General features: G+C 31.5%; 1 protein-coding gene across 2 annotated transcripts in view; it reads right to left on the bottom strand.

Moving 5' to 3' along the window:
- The window catches only part of LOC108740917 (small conductance calcium-activated potassium channel protein), a 158,427-nt gene that overhangs the window by 18,027 nt on the left and 113,797 nt on the right, over window positions 1-26,603 (bottom strand). For both annotated transcript variants that reach the window (XM_018475448.2, XM_018475453.1), the window contains exons 4-7: window positions 18,118-18,212; window positions 13,911-14,170; window positions 13,150-13,375; window positions 7,388-7,618 (exon numbers count right to left, since the gene is read on the bottom strand). In XM_018475448.2, coding sequence (XP_018330950.1) covers window positions 7,388-7,618; window positions 13,150-13,375; window positions 13,911-14,143 — 690 coding nt within the window. In that variant the 5' untranslated portion in view covers window positions 14,144-14,170; window positions 18,118-18,212. The remainder of the gene's footprint in view (window positions 1-7,387; window positions 7,619-13,149; window positions 13,376-13,910; window positions 14,171-18,117; window positions 18,213-26,603) is intronic.

The following is a 26,603-nucleotide window of genomic DNA, read 5'->3' as shown; positions in this document are numbered from 1 at the left end:
ACTTTAACTTTAAACATTAAAAAAAAAAAAACGTCGAAAAATACGTAAAATGCCATAAAGGCGTTTGATTTAGATTTACGAGGACTAGGGCTTTGTAAGCTTTCATCCGATTTTATTAGCCGGTTTAAAGGATATTAACAAATAAAAACGGCCCAAAAATCGTTTTTGCCTTGCAATCATTATCGGTGCGGCTATCTCCTCTCATAATACAATACTCTGGTATAAGCTGACTATTGAAACGTCTAATTAAAATATAGAAACCTTTTTTAGATCTATACAGTTGTTGTTTAACCTTAGAATTTCGACCTTAAGGACACGCACCACATTCCAGGTTTGGACGGGTTTAACTAGTTACTATAAAAATTGTATTAAATAAACCGAAAATTGATTTGATCGCTTTTAAGTTAAAATTACAGATTTATATTTCGTGGCTGTTGTAGCTACTGTTAAACTTTAGACTGACCTGACCCTTTGCCAAAATTTACAACTCAGCGCGACACTGAAAAGTTTTTTTTTTTTACAAAACGTCCTTCCGAAACAGGCTCATTAAACGAAGTGGAAAAATTGCGAACAGACAGAACAGTGGAAAGTTCGTCCTTAAAAAAAAAAAATGTTTTAGTTGGTAGGTAATACAAAAGAGCTTTGTCATTAAACACGCTCAAATTAACTTTTCAATGTAGGTACATACATAATACGTAGAACATATTTTTTTTTTTTTTTGAAAAAAAGGGAACAACAATTGAACGCTTTGCCGAAACAATCCTGTGAATGCCCCTATTCAATCAAAATCTCTTTACATTTTATCTTATTATAAAACGTTTATATAATTTGGGAAACCAATATTTTTATTAGACCAACGTATGGGTAATTAAATTATTGATAAAATGTTGGGTTCATGACGTTTTTAAATGTAATTTTACGGGATGCCTTGGAGGTATGAACATCGAGGCAGTTGCTTATTTTAAAATTTATGAGTTCGATTTGCTATCAAGAATGGATTTTTATAATTTGAGAGAGTCGGGCGCCTATTCTGAAATTTATAAAAGTTTGATTGTAATTTCCCATCAATAATAATGAACAATTTTCATTTTAATATAATTCTCAGGATCCTTGAAGTGCATGAAGCCCTTGGCTAGTGTCTACAGTGTCGTTCTTTTATTTTTAATTCATACGTCCGGATGGGGAAGCAGTTTGTTGTATAGTTCAGTTACCCTTTCTTGTTTCATGCTGAATTCAGTATTTGTGGTAACAGAAACATGCAAGTCTTTACAATTTTCTTTGTTCTTACTTAGAAATCGATAAGTTTACATTCACTTTACGAGGGCAACAATGTGCCGTTCCGATCGAAGCACTTGAGATAGTCGTTGACTAGACAACGTGAGAAACAATGACAACTTCAGTCTAACACGTTCATAACACTCCATGCTTCTGTATACCGATAGTCCTGAATTGAACTGTTATACACTAATGGCGAGCTGATAACCGAACAAAAAAAAATTCTATTACACACAAATATCAATTCGTATAAATACCATCAGCCATCTTTTCTTATCTGTATATAGACCAGTCAAATTAGAATTCAGCAATTCAAATGTTTAATCAGATTTAAAAAAAAAGAAAGTTAACAGAGATATCGTTATTTGTTTATAAATAAAAATGTATTCCTTCTTTAACCACAATTTTTAACAATTTAATTTATGAAAATCGATTTATACAATCATGTTCCTGGAAAAATAGGCCTTAAACTATCGATCGTCTCAAAGAAAATTACCTCATATTTTGCCAAATCTATAGAAATTAACATTAACAATTTAATCTTTTTGAGTGCGAAATAGAATATTTCGGAAACTATAACTCGGATCAAGCTGCTTTTTCTTTTGATTTGCTTGCTTTAAAATAAGCTAATAATTACCAAAGTATCATCAATACAACGTTTGTTTAAACAAAATTGTTAACAATTGAAATATTTACCATTTTTAACTGTTTTTTAAATATTACTCAGCAATTACTGATCCAATTTTGAATCTTTAATGACTGTTTTGTAGAGAAATTTAAATTCTGCAACTTTTGCTTTTAAATTTTTCCTGTAAAATTTATAGTTTTTTTGTTATCAATGAAAAACCTATTTCGCGTGTTTTCAGACGCAATTTAGCAACTATTTCAACCAAAATTTTTGGATAATTCCCAGATATCCTTCATCTACATATTTTTCGCAAATCTTTTAGGTAGGTCTTACTCTGGGTAACATTTAGTTTTGCTTTTGTATCTTTTTGAGATAATTTGACTGGCCTAAAATAGAAGTTTACTTATAGAATTATTTCTTTGTTTGTAAGGTGGCTGTATAGGTTTAAGAATATTTTTTAATGACAGCTATGGATAAAATTTAACGAGGTTTTGCGAAAGACGTCTGTCTAGGTAATATGTTTACAGGTCGTAATCTTTTTGCGTTAATGGGGAGGAAATTACAGGAAATTAAAAAGATGGAGTTGACAACTGCTGCAATTTCCTAATCGTTCTAAATCAGATCAAGCAATTGCTGCAAGACGAAATGCGTTACCGGAAAGTGAAAGATTAATTAATTTTTTGTGATGTAGTCAAATCGATAATAAAAAAATCATTTAATTAATAGTTAGAAGGCTTTTTTCAGAGCACTTATGATGAAACGTATCGAACTAAGAGAAAAATAAAACTTCATACGAATACATCAACGAAATATATTTCGAAAAATTGATGAGGGAAGGGATAAACCTTTAAAAGAGATAGTTTATCGTGTCAGTAGTCTACGAAACGGAAGTTNAGTTAACAGAGATATCGTTATTTGTTTATAAATAAAAAGGTGTCCCTTTTTTAACCACAATTTTCAACAATTTAATTTATAAAAAGCGATTTGTACAATTGTATAGAAATTAACAATTTAATGTCTTTTAGTGCAAAATAGAATATTTCGGAAACTATAGCACAGGTCAAGTTGCTTTTTCTTTTGATTTGCTTGCTTTGAAGAGAGATGCAACATTACAAAAACTGTTTTGTAGAGCATTTTAAATCTTGCAACTTTTGTTTTTCCTGTAAAACTTATAGTTTTTTGTTATCAACGAACAATCTATTTGTAATGTTTGGATAATGCGCATATATTCATCATCTGCATAATTTTCTCAAAACTTTTAGGTAGGTTTTAACCTGCGTAACATTTAGTTTTGTTTTGGTATCTTTTTGAGATAATTTGACTGACCTAACAAAAGAATACACATTAGTATCTAAACCAAATCTGAAACCAATTAAGAATTGCAACATACTGTTAGGTTTTTTTGTATATATACTTTAGAAACATTATACTTCGTATCATTCTTATTCGTATCAATAAGTATGTATAAAAGAAGCATTTCTAAAGCGCAAGGGATCATCTTCTTATGTTGGTCGCCAGGATATACTTCAATAAAGGATAACAAGATATTATTTTTACATTTTTTACTTAATTATTTCTTTTAGATATTATTTTTACTTTTTTCCTTAACTTCACGAGTAGAATTTGTAATATTTTGCAAAAACTATTCTAAAACTTTGAGGCGCTGCCATATTTTTGAATTATAATGTCGTGCAGATTATTTCTTTTAACAGATAAAAAACTCCTAATAAGTATACATATAAATCTAAACAAGCAATCATGTAAAATTTGTACACTATCGCACACTTGAAGTGAATTACTTTATTTCTTAAAGAACCTTTCATTAAAAATCTACTTTTCTCGTACTCTAACTGTATTTGTTTTTTTGGAAAAACAGTTTCCCAAAGAAGATGAATACTGAACATATACCTTTCTTGTAAAAATATCTTTAGGATCTCTGCAAAATCTTTATATGGATCTGTTCAGTTTTTAATTTTTTATAATTTTNCTCGCACAATTGATGCTCTATACCAATCAACTCTGATACTGAACGTACTGAAAAAGAAAATGCGATTCTGATAACTTTCGTTTAATCTAGATCTCATTTTTAATAATCATGCCTTCTTTTAGGTCTTTGGAGATAAATAAAATAAATAAGTAATTTAATAGGTACATTAGTTGATATTACAAATTAAATTGTAATAATTAAAAGAAAAACATGTCAAAATTGAGATTATTACTAATTACCTAATAAATTTACAATCGAAAGTTGTAATTTTTGCGTTGTCATAAAAATTTAGTTTTCTCTGTGCAGTGACAGTGTACTTACAAATATGTTTCTTAAAAGTTTTTGTGTTTTTATTCCATTTAAGTAAATAAGAAATAAATCTTAAAAGGTAAGCAAAAGAGAGTTGAGGTCGTCAATCATCGTCACCTAAATTCAACTCGATTTAGAAGAATATGGATAAAGATTATATGTCTCTTTAAAAGTGTCATAGCCATCAGTTTACTGAAAAATCAATAGTCACTACTTCCTGGATGCCAACACTACTATTGTTCTCAAGGCGTGAACTTTTTAAATAAAATACAAGAAAAATAAATCCACCATACATTATTATTTTTTATTTCGATCTAGAGAACACTTAATCCGACCTTCGACCTTTGGAAACTTGATACGACCCAGTACGCAATACTAAAAATATATCCTTATTATTTTATAGCTTCGTATTCCTTTTAGAGATTTCTTTCTCGTTAAATGGGCATTGACAATTTTCAAGAGGAACTTATGTAATATATTATATATATATATATATCTACAATCTTACAAAGAAAATCATCTAACATTTTTATAACAATTCAACATTTTTTATTGAATTAAGTAATAAGCGAATAAATCTTTACTTAAACGAGACTATATTACGTAGGGCAAATAATATATATTATTTATTATTATAAACAAAGGTTGTCTAGTACCCTAAATTGTCCTACTTTTTGACCACATTTCCGCTATGAAAGTGATGCATTACCTTGTGCTCTCTAACTAGAAACTTCAAGGAATTAACGCGAACTAGAGACCAGAGTATCGATTGTGATGGAATAGTATAAAAAAGTAATAACTTTTTCATTGACAATTGCTTGTTAAGGTGATCAATATAAGCAATAGCAGAGATGTTAAAATATGGACATATTTTTCAAAGGTTGCTTTCAATGCGAGTAAGTTATGCCTTGACAAGGAACTGTAAAAACTATAGGGCATAATTATTCTTTGTCACGAAATCCGCTTTTCGAAGCTTCTATCTGGTTAAAACGGAACACTCTTGAAAAATCATACATATTTATTGTCTTTCACGTACGGAAACGAAGAAACTAGACATGCCATGACCTAGTACAAAGATTATTCAAAAATGTAAATTACAATCGCCACTACGAGCAAAATCATGTCTTTGTAAATACTTACTAGTTCAATAACAACGAAACATACACATATGTGTACAATGACCATACCACGAATATAAGTACTTCTATAAGTAAATTATTACAGAATCATACAGTCTTTGAAGGCTATTTATAAATAAAACTTATCTGATATTAAAATTATTGCTAAAATTAAGATTTNGTATCAGTGTACGTGAAAACAGAAATTCTAATATGTGCTCTCCTATATACAGTAATTAAAATTTTAACGGAAACATACACAAATAATTATTATATTGTTAACATCTACAGCTCAGTCTACATCTTGCTGATGATATAAGTTCAATTTCCCTCCGTTTCACGTATTAATGTCATGATTAAAGGTAAATGTACCTGAGCAGGAGCAAACGAAGTTGACCTTTATATCAAAAAGGCAAATTAACGTTAAATGTTTTATTATTATTGCAACAGGCTGTGTCAGCAGAATCAAATAAATGCGAAGAAAATATATATCTACATAAAAGTCGAGTCTTTAACTAGCTGACAAACGTTTGAAGTCGTTGTGAGGCAATAAAATATTTGTAAAATAAAAAGGTCGAAAATTCTTTGATGTCTCAAAGCAAGATTTCTTTATTTACGTAGACATTGCGTAGACTATTGTAAATCGTTCAAATGGTAACAATATCTTGTGATGTTTGTTTTCGTCTTTTTGCCAGGTATTATTTTCTTTTTTCGAGAGGAATCTCCCGTTTTTACGAAAAGTATCACACCAAATTAATTCCTTAGCTCGCGAAAAAGGAATCGCAATTAATCACTTTAAGGGTTCTCGCCGATAGCACTTCTTGTAAAAAAACAACAACTGATCTCTTTAGAAGATCTAATTGTAGCACACAATTTTGGGTTTGCTTGTTGAAAAGATTTGCCATAACGATCTCAGAGATTAACAAGATTTTAGTTGTGGTTAGGCCTACAAAAGTTGAGAGAGACCAGACAAGGTAATATGGGGGATTGTACCACAGGGAAGGGTCGAGAGATCAGTGAGAAATATTTTTATTTTCAACAAAAGCTGTTTCAAAATTTTCTTCCTAATGATCTTAGAAGTATTAAGACTATAAAGCAGTACCTGGCTCATTATAAATATTGGTACCACTAATATTTTTATTAGATAATTAGATCAAATTAAACTAGAAGATAATTAATATAATTGCCAATACTGAATGTTTGTTCTAACCTTTTTAAGTTTCCTAAAAGTTCTATTTCTGAATCGAATAGTATTAATCATGTTAAATAGATTGAGAAAATAAGAAAGGTAGATACCATTTCAAATTTCCAATTTTATCGTTGGAGATAACATTCAATTCAATTTTCAAGTTAATTTTTTGATTGCGTGTTATGCGTATGTTGAGGTCGAGTTTTTTTTTATTATATCTTCCTGTCTATCCGATGGATACTTTGTATAGCTTGTTATAGCTGCTTCCACATTTATTTTGTATACACTAAATTTGACTTTATATCTAAAGTTTCCTTTAGTTTTTTCAAAGCCTTTCCTATTGATATATGTTGAAATAGTGAAAAGAAAATATACAGGTACACAATTAACATTACTTCCATGTATGTATGGAATTACCTGATGAAGCCTCGGCATAGGGAAATAATTGTATCTACAGATAAGTTATTACAGAACCCTGCTAGATCCTTACGGAAAATGTCAGATTCTCCGAAACATTAGATTCTGATAGTTCGGAAACTACCAGAATCCGAAGCTTCAAAATGGAGTTTCAACAAATAACAGCCGAAACAATCATTTTGGTTACAAAATTACTCCTAAAATTTTAATTTTATTAATGATGAGAGAACTCTTGTAAATGACGAAGAACGTAATTCTCGTATCGCCTCATCTCGAGGCATGTACCTACAGATATTTAATAGTGTAATTAGGACTGTAATGTTTTTCTGTTTTTTTTTTTTTCAATATACCATTTTGGGTAATATGCGAAACAGTTTCAATCAATCTATGAGCGAAAGCTAATACGTCAAGCGCTATAGCGAAACGGACGCTAGCCACAATCTTTCAAATGGTTACTTACTTACCTGGCGAAAGTTTCGCATTGCCCCGTTTATCCTGAGGGAGTCCGCGGCTATACCAGCTATGCCTCCTTCACCATGGTCCCTTAGCTGTCGTAACGAGGTGGAAGGACCAGCCACATGAGCAGCGCAATATGGCGATGAAGCTTCTGGTTGAGAACTTTGACGTATTATTCTTGAACCTTGTAATGGCGTAATAACTGTTGGAGGAGCCACGATACAGGAACTACACGAAGCCTAGAACAAAACAATCTAAAACTTACCATTTCTTTATTCCACACTCTTCTGTCTCATTTTCAATTTGCTGATGTTTAGAACGGAAACCACATAACCCATCAGAGGTATCGAATGAATAGGAAAAGTCCACTTTTATGATTGTGTCATGAATTTTAATTAAACTCTGTTCATTGTCGATTTTTGATGCAAATACTGCTGCCATTTTGTATTGGATGGCGTTTAATTTTTTATCACATGCAACCACTGCTTCCAAATGTCAACAATTATCAACAAAATAATCTGGCATTGGAAAACTAATCGGAAATGTCGACAACGAACACAACTCTACAATTCGTTTGGGATTTATTTTTTAAAAAAAACACCTGATACAAACATCCAAAATTTTAATTTCCGATATGTATACGTCATATTCCACCCCTTTATTTTGGTTACTACATACATGCATTTAATTTCTCTTGATGGATTGCTCCGTACGGTTTTGGGGGAAATGAATAAAAAATCCTTTTAGGTGTTTCGTAGATTGAAGGGATTCGGGTTCGTATACAGAAAATAAAGGCAACGTAAGAGGAAAGAAAAACATTTATTTTAGAAATTACTTCCATTGCCCTATCTGCGAAGAAAATCGTGAAGCACCTGAATGAATATAGAAGATGGTAATTTTTACCTGGTGGGATTTTATGATTAAAATAACTATATCATTTATTACATCTTTGTGAAAGACATTCTATCTAATGAGTTGGTATTATTCAAAGGTACGTCAGGAAAATGTTAGTAACCTTGGGTGCAGTAACCAGTCTGACGTTGATAAAATGAAAGCGAAATGTTTTATACCTAGCGCCTCCACCAAAATCTTTAAACCAGCGCTGAACCTTTCGATAGAAAGATGGGTTCGGTCAATTGTAATGAAACTTTGAAAAATTAGTTTTGTTGAAGTACTCTGATGGCCAGAAAATTCCGAAAAATCTCGAGTTTGCCGTTCAACTGTATTCCAGCTTTAAATTTACATTAGTGATAAGCAAAATATAGAGACAAATTATTTTTTTTGATAGTTTTTACTTCTTTCAAGACTATGGGGATTCGGAATTGGGATTGGGATAATCTTGGTCTTGAATTTGCTTTTCAACTCACTAATTTATGAGATTGTCCTAATTATACAATTCGGCTACGGCCCTCATTTTTACCCTTAACATAAAATAAAGGTAGTAGTTAAATTCAAATTTTTGTGACTACAATAGTATAGTTTATGTCAAGTAAGTTTGTCAGGAAGTTTCATTACAATCGATGGAAACCTATTTTGTTATCAATAACTGTGGAATACTTTTCTAATTAATTAATAGAATACTTCAAACACTATGGAAATTTGAACAATTTGGTTTAATTTAGTATATAATAGTTACATACATTTAGGTTTATTAACTAAACGATTGAGTAAACATGCAAAGATGATTTGGCGAAGGCAAATGGACACAACGTTGATAATTAACATTCTGACAAGGTATGTGGTTTCCATTGTGAGTATATTAAATTTTGTTTGTGTTTGTGTGTTGTGGTATGCAATTATTTCCATTTTCCCATTTGTCTTCGTTTAATTTCCATTAATACTGTTAGGTACGTGTATGGCAATTATTTTTTTTTATATTTGATCTGTTTGTGAAATATGGATGATGAATGCTCTACTTTAAGAATGTTGTGTAATATTCTGGCTTGTCGATTGCGGAAAATTAATTACGACCGAAAACATGACAGGGCAGCTTAAGATAAAAGCAGAGATGTAATCGCAGGGTAAAATTATCACGCTCTAAAATTGCAATATTGAACTGCATAGTTGGTAAACTAAATTAATTGGATGCGAATTAACCGCTTTTGGATATTAGAATAAGTTTCAGATTCATACGATAATCCAAATAATTTGACTATGTGCGCTCTGAATTCCTTTTTGTAATTAATAAAAGGTAAAAAGAAAGAAGCTTGTAATTTCCGCACTGAACCTTCCTGTTATTTTAATTACATTTCTTACTTCCTTACAAACTAATGTTTAAGTAATTGTTATTATTTTAGACTGCTACTATTGATGAATAACTCATTTTTTTTCGGTATCAGATTTCTGCAAATTTTGTAAGCGTCTCACCAAGGGTGGGTGGCTTCCATTAATCTTTGTCGACAATTTTCAAAGAAAGTATTAAGACATTCAAGTTGTTGTTGGGGTAGTCGAGTAAAAGAGTAAAAGATAATACTGCATTCGTCATGAATACATTCTATTCGAACAATATTTATCATTTCCATGATCGCGGATGAACAACCAGCAGATGAAATACTCAATCAATTTAGGAAAACAATTTTAATTAGGTATAATTAAAGGACTACCAGTAATTAACAGTTATGAATCAAATTTAAATATTCTGAAAATCTAAAATGACAAAAGACACTAATCTTTCTGTAGTTATGTTTAGTAAATTTTTATGTGCCTAAATAACATCGATGTTAATGATTATATTATTATTTTACACTTAATCAATTAAATAAAAATGCAAAGCAGACAGCAGTGTTTCTAGCAAAAGCCAAAAACTATTAATATCAATAGCGAATAGAACAGCTACCTGAAATAAAAGAAACATTCTAAAGCATTTTCATTCGTAAAAAAACTACGTTGAAACATTTAGCTGTTTTATATCATGCAAAAACACCAGAAATGGTACATTGTTAATATAACATACATTTACGAACATGTCTTATTTATTATAGACTTCTATTTGTCCTTTTGAACCCTGTAGAGGGTAGATAAACTTCATAAAAAGTGTTTGCTGAAAAAGGATTAGTATTTATAAAAAATTTAAATTTAATTGTGAAAAGCCTGAAAAATGAAAAAGAATAATTTAGACTTAATTTAGTATCCTGAGAATTTAATTTCATATTTATTAAAGAAGTTATTAACTTAGTCCATTATTAACAGTTAATTTTAATTGGATACGCAAAGGGTGAAACGTTCATTCGCAAACAAAGAAAATCCTATAAAAGCTACTTGTTATTTAATTAAGAGCAGATTTATACAACTATGAAAAGAAGGATAAAAAGTCGTTAGAGTGTGAAAACTACAATAGATACGGTGCAATTCATTTGAGACAATTCACAAGAGGTAGTGCTATTGCTTGTAATAGTAAAGTAATTAATTGGTTTATGCAGAAAAACGAAATACGACAAAAAACAAATTACAAAGATATTATGAACCTTAAAACAATACTCATAATGTTTAAATTACCCTAGTATTATTTGTTACTATTGCTTTTATCGATTACCGTTCTCAAAGAGTTTTTATTAGAAACCAAACTTAAAGATATTTGCTTATTTATTTATATGGGACTACGAAATACCTCCATTGGATCTCATTATTTTAGATAAATTTTAGACAAAAGTTGAAGGCGAAATTAGCCGGCGATTTTGAATTTGCAGGTCAAGTCAGTTTTTCTAAATGAGAATACAAACTTTTGACCCGAAAAATGAAAAGGCTGAAAATACCTTTAATTAATCAAATATTTGATATAAACTCATTGTTTAGGAATGGTTTTAGACAGATGTTGTATGTTCTCGTAGGAACAACAACTGGAAATCTTGAGCGTGAGCTCGATTTTGACTGTCAAAATCATTTGAAGTTGAAGTCATGTTTTAATGAGAATAGGTACATGTTTTTGAGCACACTAATGGAAAGAGCAGGGAATTTTTCTACATTTATCAGTAGGTACTTAGGGATTTATGAGAAATAAAGAACAAATCAATTGCAAGGGCATTTTCAATTACAAAATTTCCTACCCTTTCCACTTTGCAAAATCTACACCGTTTTTGTTAGTTTCATTGGACTTTTTATGTTCTTTTATTCGTCTTTTAAAGTTTCTGCCCGTCTGCCTTATATATCTAATCATTTTAACTGATTTACATATTTTATCATTTACAGTTAAATTGCTGTTAAGTAACAGTATTAGTAAGGTATTTTAGAAGTTCAGTTTCTAGTAAACTCTTGAAGAACAGTCGATACATGAAAACAATTGTAAGAGAAAAAGTAAAACAACTTAAATGTTATTCAGTGTTTTAGTGAAGTTCATAATAATTAAAAAAAAAAAATGCTTTACGAGTTTCCAACCGCTCATTTATTAGTGATTTAAAATCACAAGGTGCAGTATGACTGCAAAAATTATGCAAGATAAATTCAAATGTAGTGTAGTTATTTTGATTTCCTTCGTTTTTGCTTCGTAATGTTTGAACGATAACAAAATTTAGGACCACTTCTTCAAGTTGTTGCCTAATTGGAATAAGTAAATATGTAATATTAAACAATTGTGTTGTGATTTGAAGTATGTAGATTTGCTTTAGTACGTGATCAAAATTCGGGGGTTTGACGTCCTATTCTATACGAGACTGTGCTAATTGTTTTTCTGAATTTAGTTTGAAATTAAACAGCGTTTGCTAGCTTTACTCTCTTGACTGCTTGAACAGTAATTCGTTATCGTGAATTTTTGAATTAAAACGTAAAACGTAAGAGAGAGAGAGAGGGAGAGAATAGTTAACGAACCAATTATAGAAATATATCGTGTTAAATTAAATAAAACCGTTTAGCAATTTCCAAATAATAATTAATGGAAACATTATCCTATTGATGTAAGTGAATTTCATTTACAATATTTAGTACAATCAGGGTCAAAATTCACATTTTAACAACCTGATAAAAAGGAACACAATAAATTGATTGTGTTAATGGGGATCCATTATTATTAGTTTAACATCAGTTGGGTAATAAATTAATTTAGTCCACATATTGAGAACTGTAAAAACAATATATTAAAGATGTTATTTCTTGAATACGTAAATATTATAGCTACTAACGAGTTTTAGGTAAAATCTATATTTTCTTGAAACAAATTCCTTCTATTCTTAAAGTAGATTTTTAATGATCTCAAACTGCTTCGGAGTGCTACACTTCGTAACTCCAGCAATTCGTTTAAAAATTCAACACTAACTTTCAAATCAAGGAACGATTTTCCTTGCGAACTGTAAGTTTTAATGTCCATGAAACACAAGAAAGTGGCCAAATGAATTTTGAAAATGCTACACAAAGGGCACCTTTTAGAGGCTAATTGGGTGTTAAGGTCAAAAATTATGTTTACTGTTTTTTGTTATTTCTTTATAATGTTATATGCAAACTGGATCGCCCCTAGTTTTCGACTTTGACACCAAAATTAGCTCTAATTCAGCATTTTCCAAATTCATTTTTCCTACATTCAAGCTACCAGATTTTAAGTACCTGTAATACAATATTATACGAAAGAATTAAAGATGTTTCTATTAGAAAAGACAGAGTCCTTGCTGGCAGCAATTAGCCTACCTTCGTTAAAATATTTAATATTCAGGAAAGGATATGTTCGAATTAAAATTAATGATAATTAGAAACACGTAATCGGTTTGAATTGATTTTATTGTAGTGTAGGTATACGTTGTTCTAGTCATGCAAAGAAGGGGTCAGATAAAGTTGTGTAGAATCTTACCGGTGTATTGAGACATGGGCAGGTGCAGTGATGTGCTGACCGGACACTTTCGCGTGACACGGATCTTACTATTTTTAGGGTAGACATTGGCGTGTGTGATGTCCTTCGTTGTTCCAATGTACCCCTGAGGCATGAAGCGTGCGGCGTCAATTGAAACGCGTTCGACGAGCTCCTGTTCCTTGTCGGAATATTCGAGAAATTCTGCTTACATCCTTTCATATCGAGCCTAGAACAAGGATAACGACATCCGATACAAAAACATCTACAGGATAATAATGGTATAAAAGACGAGGATTTTACAATATTTTCATTTACAGTTTCCATTAGTTTTTTAAACCTATAACTAGGGCAGTTTAGCAAATACAGACCTTTTTAACAAATTCTGTTTGCGTGAAGTATTTTAAATTTTTGGCATTCATTTTTTTAATGAAATGTTTGTGGCACAATTATGTCCACTAAATTAAATTTTATTCGCAAATGGATAGTCTAGAAACAAAAGAATCCTAAAGTGATCTATATCGACTCCTGTTAGAAGCGAAATGATCGAAACAATAAAAACTTCTGTGTTTGAACTATTGTTGGCGATCCTGGTGAAATTAGAGTATATTTTATAAATGTATACCGTAATTATTGGTGATCATAAACTTTACGTTCTAAAGTGGTATTTACCTATCAAAGAATTTTAGTTGCAAATTGTAATTTTCAATATCTAAATGAATTTTTGGAAATTGTGCTTGATATTATAAAAGAGGATTCTGTACCTGCAATGAAGTTCGATATCAGGAACAGAACGTGTACTATTTTCTTCTAGGCACAAGGAGCCGTCCTCTTCGCTATCGGAAAAAACCGATAGCTGCGGATGATGGGAAGAGACCAGAAAGGTGGTGCACTCCTGACGCATTAGGACCGGCTTTGAGCAATTCGACGGGGACGAAGCATTCGTCAGAGAAGGGCCACCAACAAGGAGGCTTGCCGTCTCGTCTTGACTGCTCATGGCTTATTCCCTATCGCCCAGTAAGGCCTGGAAAGAATCAAAATGTAATCAAGGGTGAGAAAAATGACAAGGACGAAACAAAGATCTCTCCCAGCGTTTGTCTAAATGATTCAAGAAACTACAAAAAAAAAATGCACCCGAGCAGACGGACCCGTCATTTTATGTTGCCTATATAAAATTACAATTAAATTTATAATGTATAAAAAAACTGCATGTATAAATATTTACATTACTTTAACAAAATATTTAATAAATAACTCAACAATTGTTTCGACAACGTAGTCATATTAGTAGAGTGATTTGTTAAATATCAGCAGTTGCATTTGTCCTTATTTTTTTTTAATTATATACTCTTATTTTTACGACATTAATCCTTAGACGATCAAGTTTGCTTTTCTCGATTTCTAACTACATTTTTTAACTAATTTGTTAACATGTTATTAGCAGATTACAATTCACATCCCTAGAGCAGACCTGAATTGATATTCTCGGGTCTGGTCGTCTCCAAATATAATAGCGCCGAGTTGAAAATCGAAGATAGGGAAATTCTATTACATGCAATAATCAAAGGACATCATCGTTTGTTAAATACGACATACTACAAGAAAATTCGAATTTTGCTGTACCATATCGTATTTCTGAAAAGATGATATCATCCTTTGATTATTGCATTTAATAGAGTGTCTCTGGGTTCGTTTTTCAATTCTCTACAAGTTTGATACAAAAGATACCCGGAAACGTCAGTTTTCACCTGAAGTATTAGCTAAAGTATTACGTAAATTAAATTACAATTTGGACCCGAATTTGTAAAAATAAAATCCCAGCAAAAATAAATTTACTAGGTACATTAGTTGATATTACAAATTAAATTGTAATAATTAAAAGAAAAACATGTCAAAATTGAGATTATTACTAATTACCTAATAAATTTACAATCGAAAGTTGTAATTTTTGCGTTGTCATAAAAATTTAGTTTTCTCTGTGCAGTGACAGTGTACTTACAAATATGTTTCTTAAAAGTTTTTGTGTTTTTATTCCATTTAAGTAAATAAGAAATAAATCTTAAAAGGTAAGCAAAAGAGAGTTGAGGTCGTCAATCATCGTCACCTAAATTCAACTCGATTTAGAAGAATATGGATAAAGATTATATGTCTCTTTAAAAGTGTCATAGCCATCAGTTTACTGAAAAATCAATAGTCACTACTTCCTGGATGCCAACACTACTATTGTTCTCAAGGCGTGAACTTTTTAAATAAAATACAAGAAAAATAAATCCACCATACATTATTATTTTTTATTTCGATCTAGAGAACACTTAATCCGACCTTCGACCTTTGGAAACTTGATACGACCCAGTACGCAATACTAAAAATATATCCTTATTATTTTATAGCTTCGTATTCCTTTTAGANCTTTACTTAAACGAGACTATATTACGTAGGGCAAATAATATATATTATTTATTATTATAAACAAAGGTTGTCTAGTACCCTAAATTGTCCTACTTTTTGACCACATTTCCGCTATGAAAGTGATGCATTACCTTGTGCTCTCTAACTAGAAACTTCAAGGAATTAACGCGAACTAGAGACCAGAGTATCGATTGTGATGGAATAGTATAAAAAAGTAATAACTTTTTCATTGACAATTGCTTGTTAAGGTGATCAATATAAGCAATAGCAGAGATGTTAAAATATGGACATATTTTTCAAAGGTTGCTTTCAATGCGAGTAAGTTATGCCTTGACAAGGAACTGTAAAAACTATAGGGCATAATTATTCTTTGTCACGAAATCCGCTTTTCGAAGCTTCTATCTGGTTAAAACGGAACACTCTTGAAAAATCATACATATTTATTGTCTTTCACGTACGGAAACGAAGAAACTAGACATGCCATGACCTAGTACAAAGATTATTCAAAAATGTAAATTACAATCGCCACTACGAGCAAAATCATGTCTTTGTAAATACTTACTAGTTCAATAACAACGAAACATACACATATGTGTACAATGACCATACCACGAATATAAGTACTTCTATAAGTAAATTATTACAGAATCATACAGTCTTTGAAGGCTATTTATAAATAAAACTTATCTGATATTAAAATTATTGCTAAAATTAAGATTTTTGATTTGGCGATTCTACAACAAAAGAAATCAATTGATTTTTAAACGATAATCTTCAGATTTACACAAAAAAAATTCTTTCAAACAATCCATTAACAATAGTAAATATTACTTTGATTTAGCTGTCGCTAAAACTTGAGAGTAATTGGCAGAAGCGCAATAAACCAATTTCACTACGTAATACCTTAGAATTATAGAATGATGTTTAAGCATGATTAAATAAATATTTTACGGAATTATAATCGTCTGTTTATGTTGAAACCGCTCCTGACGTTTAATTTGAGAAACGCTTGCAATAGAAACTGAGAGTTGTTGCAATTTTATTCATACGCATTCAACATTATTTACTGAATAATGTGAAAACTCTATTAAAATATCATTAATATTTTATTATAATTTATGAACAAAGGTATACTACATACAATTTTACAATTTAGACGGTTGCTTTAGAATTTAGTGGGTTAATTAGAAAATATTTACATATATCGCTTGAAGATTCGGATAAAAACAATTAAATATTGAAATTTCATCATCATCGTCATCGCAGGACCGTCATCCTCGATCAGAAGATTAGTTGGGTGCGAACCTTATATTCTGAGGCAATCTTCGTATTTTCCCGAAATTAAAGCATCTTTGACTATAACGAACAGTAATTCGATTTAGGATTTCATTTGCTCCTCTTTATTCCTATTTCTATGTCTCTAAGTAACCCTTTATGTTCAAACTTCCGTGGCACCCTTTGTTTTACAATTTTTTCTAATTCCTCCTCATTCCTGATTATTTTCGTTCATGGCATTTTCATCATCCCCCTTTAACACCACAGTTGAAACGCTTCTAACCGTTTATTTTCTGCCTGTCCAAGTTTTGCACCCATTCAGAGCCTTGCTAGAAAGGTACTTACACTTTTAACAATCTTTTTTGAATATCTAAATTATCCGATCGCAGATCTTTTTGTTAAATACAACTCGAACTTTCATGTTTCATAATAATTGCTACGTTTTTGAATTAATTAAAATTGCAAATTGTAGCCATTTAAGTCAACTGGAATTTGGAATGTAGTAATGCAGGATTACATTAGTTACTCTCAGCATTCTTGACGGTGGACATAGTGACTGGCGTCCTACATTAATCATTTTACATATGTATATCTTCAACAACAAAAACGGAGTTTTTCCAAATTTATTAACGATTTTTTATGCTATGTAGAATGATTAAATGATTTTAATTGAAAAACTATTCCAGTTGCAATTAGTAATTAATAAAGCAGCTAACCCGTTTTAATTATCTAGAATAATAAAATTATCGATTGATGTTTCCTTAACAATACTGTTGGGTGTAGTTATATAGTAAATTATATCTCTCAAATTATGTTATAAATATTTTATAATCAATTTTTTTTTTGTATAAATGGCTTTCATAAATATAAATAAGTAGTAATCCTAACTACTATTATTATGAATGCAAATGAATGTTTGTTTGTTTGTTGACTTTTCACGTCTTAACTACTGAACCGACCGCCATAAAATTTTGTACACACATAGTCAGGGGTACAGAAAAGCACATAGGGTACCTTTCATCCAGAAAAGATATTGTTCCCGAGGGATAAAGAAAAATTAGTTTTATGTGGTCGATTTCACCTTGTAATACTCAATCGATCATCATAAACTTTTGTAGACACATTGTCAGGGGTACAGAAAAGGACATAGGGTATCTACCATTTATTTAGAAGAAAAAACGTTGTTCCCGAGGGATATAAAAATTAGTTTTATATGATCTTTGATATGTATTTAGGACATCAACGCGATAAGACCTAGTGTTATTATAATTAATACTTTAGTTTTACCTTTCTTTAACATCCTAAATGAATTTTCTCTCATTTTTGAGGCAGTCTCTGTTTCTCTACAGAACATAAGCTGATTGTAATCAACATGGATTTACCTGGAACAAAGAAATAAATTAATTAGCACGTTTACCGAAAAAATCGAACAGTGTTAAACGAATAAATGAGACTTTTATAGAAGCAAAATTTAAAAAGACATTTATTCAAAGTGTTTAAATGAAAAGCTCTAGTATGCCTCTACTATGTTACAATTCATCTTCGATGAAAGAAGTTGTATGAATAATGTTTGCAGGTAAATAATGACCAAATAATGAAAATTTTATTACAAGGAAAATTGAAAACGCTGCGTCAATACACTGAAATGGAAATAGAGAATTTCCTTATGAAAGTCCCTCTTTGAGTGGAAAAATGCGAAAGAATGAAATTTTCAGAGACCCGAGAGTCAAACAATAGCGCCTCTGAAATGAAGCTTCGAAAGCATTGCATCAACTCTTTATGCAACTACATTAAAAATGTAGCTGAAGCAGATTATTAAAAAAAAGTTACACCATCGTAAAGCGCTAGCTATCTTTGTCCATGCAAAACTTTTATTAATCGTAACACAAAATATCGACAAAGAAAAGCATGCACTATACGTTTATTACATTTATCCTCAAGATAGTTCACTTGTTATAGCGTAGCGGTATTTAAGATTAAATTGTAGTGTAAGTGCAAAACAAGTTACGGTAATTTCTAATAAACAGACTTTACCTATTTCCGCCTGGGGTTGTAACTTTACGAACTAGCAATCAGTAAATTCGTGATAACAATCGTTATCGATCGATATAATACTGTTGAGCTGACAAAACATAAATCGGTGAAACGGCATTGTGTTTATTTTATCTATATTTATAGGAGTCTGTTTATATAGACGTGAACAGCCTGGCAAAATTATAAAATTCGATCAGTTTATTGTGGCTTTTTTAAGATTACAAAAAGAAATAAAAACGAACGTTACGTTGTTTCATATTTACTAGTTTCGGAAAATAACGATACCTCATAATTTTATTAAAAAATAACATTTTGTTTTAATAAAATACATTTCTTATGGTACATGTATCCAATCATGGCCATAGGGCAGTCAGTCCTAAATTGGTTAAACACGCACCTCCACTCTTTCTTATCCTGAGCTAATTTTCGCATTTCCGTAAAACAAGAACATCCCATATCGCTTTTTCCGTCCCTGTCTCTTAACTCCTGTTTCTGCTTCCAACATTCCACTAGCTAGCCTTTCATGACTGAAAAGGTGTCCCATCGTCCTATCTCACCCATTTCTTCCTATTCTTTTTAATGCCTTCTGACGAGGTTAAAAATTAGAGGTTCATAAGCTGTGCAAAATTTTATTTTAAGTAAGTTATCTGAACCATTATATAAAGGGTAGCCCATAGATGAATAAAACCGTAAATGATAACAGCTAAATGGTCGCTCAACTAAAAATCGTAAAGATCGATTCTTGCGATACATTCCGAATCCATTCCGTACATTTTGATAATATTCACACTTCCTTTCCGTATCAGTGGATTATATAAGCAGTTTATGTGAAACTAATTACGTATATGTGGCCTGAGAAAAACTTAATGATTGTCGTTTTAATTAGAATGTGGAAGAGCATTTGCAATAAAAAAAAAACGGAGAAGACCTCTTAGGATTCACAATATATGGAAGCAAATAAGTAGGGAGTACCTACAGCATTGGCCTTCCAATTATATTATCTGTGTGTCACCTATGTGTTGTAACAAATTTTAGGTTGGATTTAGATTTGGGAAATAAAACAAAGTGATTTATTTTCTTGTAAAAGTTTGTTTTTGATATCACGGACAATTCTTACCCAAAGAGGCGATCATTAATTAAAAATATATTAACCGCCAATCGGTATATCGCTATGAAATTGTTAATCAAATCAAGAACCATTGTACCATTAACATTTTGTTTAGTTACGTGTTCCCATAAAAGGAGGAGTTTATATTTGAGCTAACTGTGCTAAAAATCCCTAAAGAAAACTGAGCCAGTTTAACAATTCAGTCTTAAAAGATGCGAATTCTTCAGATTTTTTTATGACGAATTAAAGCAGTAATAATTTTTAATATCAGAACAATGATTTAGATTTACGACTGGTTTATAAGCGATGGTCGGCTACTTTACTGGCATGAACATAAAAGAATATAAGCGTTATTAGACCCATATTATCCCCATGGAGTAAATGTAATGATCTGGAAAAACAGCAGATATATCACATTGGCTGATGTAATTTACTCAATACACTACGCCATACAAGACAAGATAACTGTAGGGATAGATATAAAGGGACGAAAGATTAGTATGCTTATATTTGCAGATGATATAGCAATATGTATTAGCATCTAGTAAGGAGGAGTTAGAGATAGCTTTAAATAAAATGGAAACGATATTGACAAAAAAGTAAAGTACAAATACTGGTATACAAGGGAAGAAAAAGTAGGGAAAGAGCGAATGTAAAGATAGGAGACGAAAAATTAGAAGAAGTGGCCGATTTTAAGTATCTAGGAAGTCAGGTAAGTCAGGACGGAAGGAGTATTAAGGATTTAAAGCAGAGGATAGCGCAGGGTCGTGTCGCCTTTAATAACAAGAAGGAACTTGTATGCTCGCGAACGGTTAATTTAGAAATTCGAAAAAGGTTGTTAAAGGTGTATGTTTGGAGCACGGCGTTGTACGGATCCGAAAGACAGTGGACGCGACGGAAAAGAAAAGGTTAGAAGCTTTCGAAATGTGGTGTTACAGGCGAATGATGAAGATACCGTGGATAGAGAAGGTTAGAAATGAAGAAGTATTAGAAAGAATAAGAGAACAGAGGATTCTATGAAAGTCAATAAGAAATAGGCGAGATAGGTTAGTAGGATATTTTCTCAGGCAGAAATAGGAGTTAGGAAGGGTAGAGGTAGGCCAGGGAAGATGATAGGTAGAAAAAGAATCTTCTTGCGGGAAGAGGTACGGTAATCTTCTCACTTCTAAGAAACCAAAAGATCAATTCTCAATCCTGTTCCATACAATAATGATCTGTTTTTAATTAAAATATTTTTTCGAAGTGAGCGCTTTTCTTATCGCCCCTATAGGTACTTCTGTTTCGATTCTTTCCCGTACCCCTTATCATGCCGCAGGGTACTAATCATGCATTAAAAATATCTTTTTTATAGAATAGCCTTAAAAATTGATTTATTTTCCATCTGTTTTGATATCTGCACATCCAGCCATCGCATCAGGGGATGCTTTTTCCATACCTCCTCTCACCCCCGGCCACCTATCCGTTATGCTGCACATTTGAGTGTCGTTTTATTATGTTTTTTAAGTGCCTATACTTTTCGTTGCTGTTATTATCAGTTTGTTGGGTTGTTATTAACTTATTTACCGCTTTTTCAGTCAATAACGAATACAATAAGGGCGCAATAGTAGGACGCGGCAGTATTCTAAATTACATCGTGATTCGAAAGATTATTACAGTCAGTTGGTTATAAATCTCGTTATAAAGATCCTTTCTCCGTTATAAAGTTACTAGTTGGTTAGTAGCGGCGTTCTCTGTGAGAACAATAATACTGGGACCGGATACTAAAACGTATGCCAGTTATTCCCTTGCAGTAGTTTCTATTTCAAGTGGAATTAAAGCAAATCCAAAAACGGGTGTGTGTATAGGTGTATTTCCGGAAGTATTCCTCAAATACGCGGATGCTGTATTATTATAAGGGTATTACTGTAGATACGTTTCACTATTCCAACCTTTTATCCATTAAATTTTGCTGAAAAGATAGTGTTAAGTGCTAATAATTATCTATATTTTTTACAATCATTTTAAATCGAAAACTTTTCCGTTTAGTTAGATTTAGTGTTATTATTTACTTTATTTACATTTCTTTGGTCAGTTCAACTTCAAACATTTGTTCAAACATTTTAAGTCATAAATTCCTTTGCTTTATTATTTGGTTTTATAATATTTTAGAATAATTTCATTGTCATACAGACAAAATGTACGTTATGAATTCAATAATTCCTGGTAGCATAAATGAGGTTTTTCTATCACTAGTACCTGGCTTTGTTAGCTCATTCATACCTGTTTTCAGAACTTTTCTGTATCTGGTTGAACACCCTCTCGTCTATGACGACATTCAGGAAATTCCTTCATTTATCCACCACCATAATATGTTTCATTTAGACTCCACCCCCTTTGTTAGTTGTTCTCTAGTTTTTAAGTAAATTTAATATTGTTAGTTAGTATGTAAGAAACATTCTCATTAAACACATCAACTCAAATTCGCTACTAGTTTTATTTAAAACATTCTAGTAGAACGGTAGTTCAGTAACGCAACTTCCGAGTGGTCTCCGGATAATTTTTTATCTCACGACTGCACAAAACAGATAGTAGACATCTGAACATGCGTATTTTACCATTATTACAAGGATTTTGCCTGTTTATAATACGGAGAAATATCCGTGTGGTAATAATGTCCTTTTTATTATTTGTATCACGAAATAAGTCTCTCGAGTGCAAGCCAGGCCTCGCACAATTGATGCTCTATACCAATCAACTCTGATACTGAACGTACTGAAAAAGAAAATGCGATTCTGATAACTTTCGTTTAATCTAGATCTCATTTTTAATAATCATGCCTTCTTTTAGGTCTTTGGAGATAAATAAAATAAATAAGTAATTTAATATATGAAATTGAAACATATTTGGATGGATTCGTGGATGTGTTAATTATTGGTGTTTTGGGAAAGTATAAAGTGTAATGTCTTAACCAATGAAAAAATAAATGTTTTTACTGAACGATTGCAAATTTCTTGATATGCAAAAGCTTTCCATTAACCACTTAAAATTAATATGTAACCCTTCCTTCAGGCCCCCGAATTTGGGTCCACATCATTTTTTTCAGATTTTCTGAACTAGGATTTGTATAGAAGTCTTAATTTTTATATACATTTAGATAACTTAATATACATATTTTGCGTACGTATGTGTATACAAGTTAAGGATGAGATCAAAGGGTTAGATGTTTAACTAACTGGTAAATTCCCGTTATAATGTTGGTCATATAATCAAATTCCACAGATTATTCGGAATTTAACTCTGTTTTGATCCCAACCCTTTCTGCACATTGTAAATTTAAATTTCGATCCAACTGTGAAGCGTTCTTCGAACTTAAAATTCGTGGCATGTCTGAAATTTTAAACCTGCTCATGCACAGTTAAAGGGTTTCTGACATAGCAACGTTAAAGTGAAAACAACTAAAATACCTTTTGATAAGTTTTGTCAAATATCGCGTCAAGTATTGGTTGTTAACTATTTTGACCTATAAAAATCAACCTTTGAAAAGGTCAACTACCCTATTAAAATTATGACTAACTTTCGATTATTTCTTTCTTGAAATGTTCGGAGGAAGTTTGTTGTTAATGAGAGATTCGCGTGACTTAACGACCATACAAAAAGCACGATACATAAATGGCCTATATTCTTAAAAAGAATCGAATCCACCCCGTAAAGCATAACCACTATTTTCATATTATTTAATTCTAGCCCATAAATGTTAATAGCATTATGGTAATTCTTTTAATATTTTAGAAAATTCGCCAATTCATAGCTTGGGAAAGAAAATTGGATGTATATATATACATATATGCATATCCCATGCCACCGAGCGGCATGGCCCAGAGGTTTAGATCATTGCCTAGCATTCGAGGACACCGGTCCGTCTGCCTTGATCCAAGTTTTTCTGTGGTTTCCTTGGATCACTTAGGCAAATGCTGGGGCAGTAATATTCCACAGATAATCTTTCATTCTCTTTTGTCTTCATTTCGTCCGTCTCATCTTTCTCACCCATACCACCACCCACTCATTTCCACGATTCCTGAAAGCAGGCTGAAGAGGGCCTTCCGCCTTACCTTCCGGTGTAGTCCGGAAGGACTGCCCGCCCACCAGCATTACTGGCTGGTGGGAATGAAACACCCGAATGTTTTTTTTTTATCCCTACCCTTAAAATATATGTATATTAGGGGTGCATGAATATTCGATTTTCTAGTTCGTTGCCGGCCGAAAAACATTTAATAGGCATTCGATTCGAATAAACCGGCACAAATTACGTTTATTTATGATTCTTGAATTAATAAATGGATAATAACCGTTGTTGCACGATAAATAGATTTTCGTCTAAAGTGTTATTTGTAAATGAAACTAAACTTTTTAGATGTGGGGTTCTTCTATTTCATATTCCCATATTCACATAAGCAAAACAATCAAACACCACGCCACTGGAACCGTAAATAAATAAATCCGGCCCTGTACGTGAGAACAACTTCAATTTGTCTCTTCGCAAGTAAATTTATTACCCTTATGTCATTTGTTCATAGTTAAGTTTATATGTGATAAATAATAGAACATTAAACCATAAAAATAAAGACTTTCCCTCAAAAGATCGCGGCAGTTACGCCTTATCTTCAACTTCAATTGTGTGTTTCGTATAACGAAGGACAAAAGCGTAATCTTGCTACCTGTTTTCCCATTTTTGAAATGTCTAAACAATAACAAAATGTTGACGCTACATTTTTTATGAGTTCTGTAACGACTTGTTCAAAATTGTTTCTAACAACAAATAAAATGATTTTACGACTGCATTTGTACCTACTGTGTACAATATGAAACCGTAAAAATACAATACACCAACTTGGAACGAAATAAAATTTTATGATTTTCAATTGAAATACTATATCAATACACAAGGTGGATTATTTTAATAAACAATTTTGTTTTAAATTAAAATACGTTTCGGTTAAAATAGATTTAACATATTTTTTTTAAATGTATTCCTGAATTGAATTCTTTTGAATCAGACGACTAATTGATATGTAGATATAATACTAGGTTACTTGATTGTACGGACGATAAATAAAAGAAACTTTGATGTATTAAAAAATGTTTATTCTGTGGAATTCCAAAACAACGTTAAAAAGTTTTCGAAAGATTTTAAAATAAATGACACAAATGGATTCGATAATCACCACCTCTCATGTAATTAATACCTTTTGAATCGTGTAGGTTTTAGATAGGTATGGAAGCTTACATATGTTACAGTTAAAACCCGTTTTTAGATGGAACGCGTTTTCCCTGGTTAGAACTAGTTTTTACTAAATGCTTTTGTTAAACTAGAAATACCTAGTCAAAACTAGAATTTATCTCTGATATATTTGATTTTAAGATAAAACTAGTTGTCACTCCGATCTTTAATTAAAACTAATTTGGGATTGAAAACAAGATAGTTCTTAATAATTCTTTTAGTACAGATTTTTAAATTTACCAACACAATGATTGTCGTAAATTCTGAAATTTTCTGTCATATATAGGAGCTTGTCATGAGCTAGTGTCGATAGTTATGTAAACTGGGGAACTTACAATTTCTACAATTAATAAATAGCTGAGGTGTTAAAAAATTCCCTTATCTCGCATATGATTCTAAATAGCCTTGGACTAAACTCACCTCTAACACCTACGGTTATTGGACAGTCCAAACGAACAAATGTGGAAATTGCAAAAATTCCCAATAGATGTGAACTATTTTGTGGAAAATTAAGAAAGCCGAGCAGCGTTAAACGTGAAAGAAGAAAAATCACTCTCTAATACCTTGTCCTTTGAGATAGGTCATCTTAAGTTATTGCAGAAATTAATTAGCGATTTTTATCAATCTCAAATTGGATTCTGTAAGCACTAGAATACACTGAGGAACCGAAATGCAATTTCAAACGTATTTTCCTTTTGGATTTTGTCGGTCACCTAATTTTTTATTTATTGGCAATCAGTTTAAAAGAATAATTTTCTAACTAACTAATAAGTAAATGTATTTAACGCCAACATGATGCTTAATTGGATTGACTCTTTTATCCAATAAAGCCAACTTGTAGCTAAAAATGATCTAATGAAATTATGGATGTGAGGTATAGGTATTAATAATGCCATTACAAAAGTGAAGCGTATGTTCAGTTGTTACACGATTACGTACATATTTATTTTTCTTATAAAATAATGTATTAGGGATGAATTATTTGAATTGATATTAATTACCACTTGTGAATTAACCATTTTTGTGGTGGGGCTGGGGTTTTTTAATTTTTTTTTTGGTTTCTGTATTTTAATACCCCTTCGGAAGTAGCTTTCCCTATCACGCCGGAGATTACTAAACTAGCCTCTTTTGTTGACCTTTATAAATGATTTTATACTTACTAAAAAGGGTAGGCAGTTAGTTAATAATGTGTTTCGTGAAAATTCTACCTTGACCTACCGGTTCATCAAAATTCAGCACGATCTTAATTAACATAACAAACGTTCCGAATTACAGTCGAGCTGTTTTTATATGTAAAAGCATTGTCTTGCAAACCGTTTAAGTTATTACCAGCTAAACTCCTTAAATTGTAAAAGTTTAAATTCAGGATGTGGC

Source organism: Agrilus planipennis, unplaced genomic scaffold (assembly GCF_000699045.2).
Source record: "Agrilus planipennis isolate EAB-ADULT unplaced genomic scaffold, Apla_2.0 scaffold191, whole genome shotgun sequence".
Lineage (NCBI taxonomy): Eukaryota > Metazoa > Arthropoda > Insecta > Coleoptera > Buprestidae > Agrilus > Agrilus planipennis.
The sequence above is the reverse complement of the archived record's forward strand: the minus strand, read 5'-3'. Positions and strand labels throughout refer to the sequence as shown.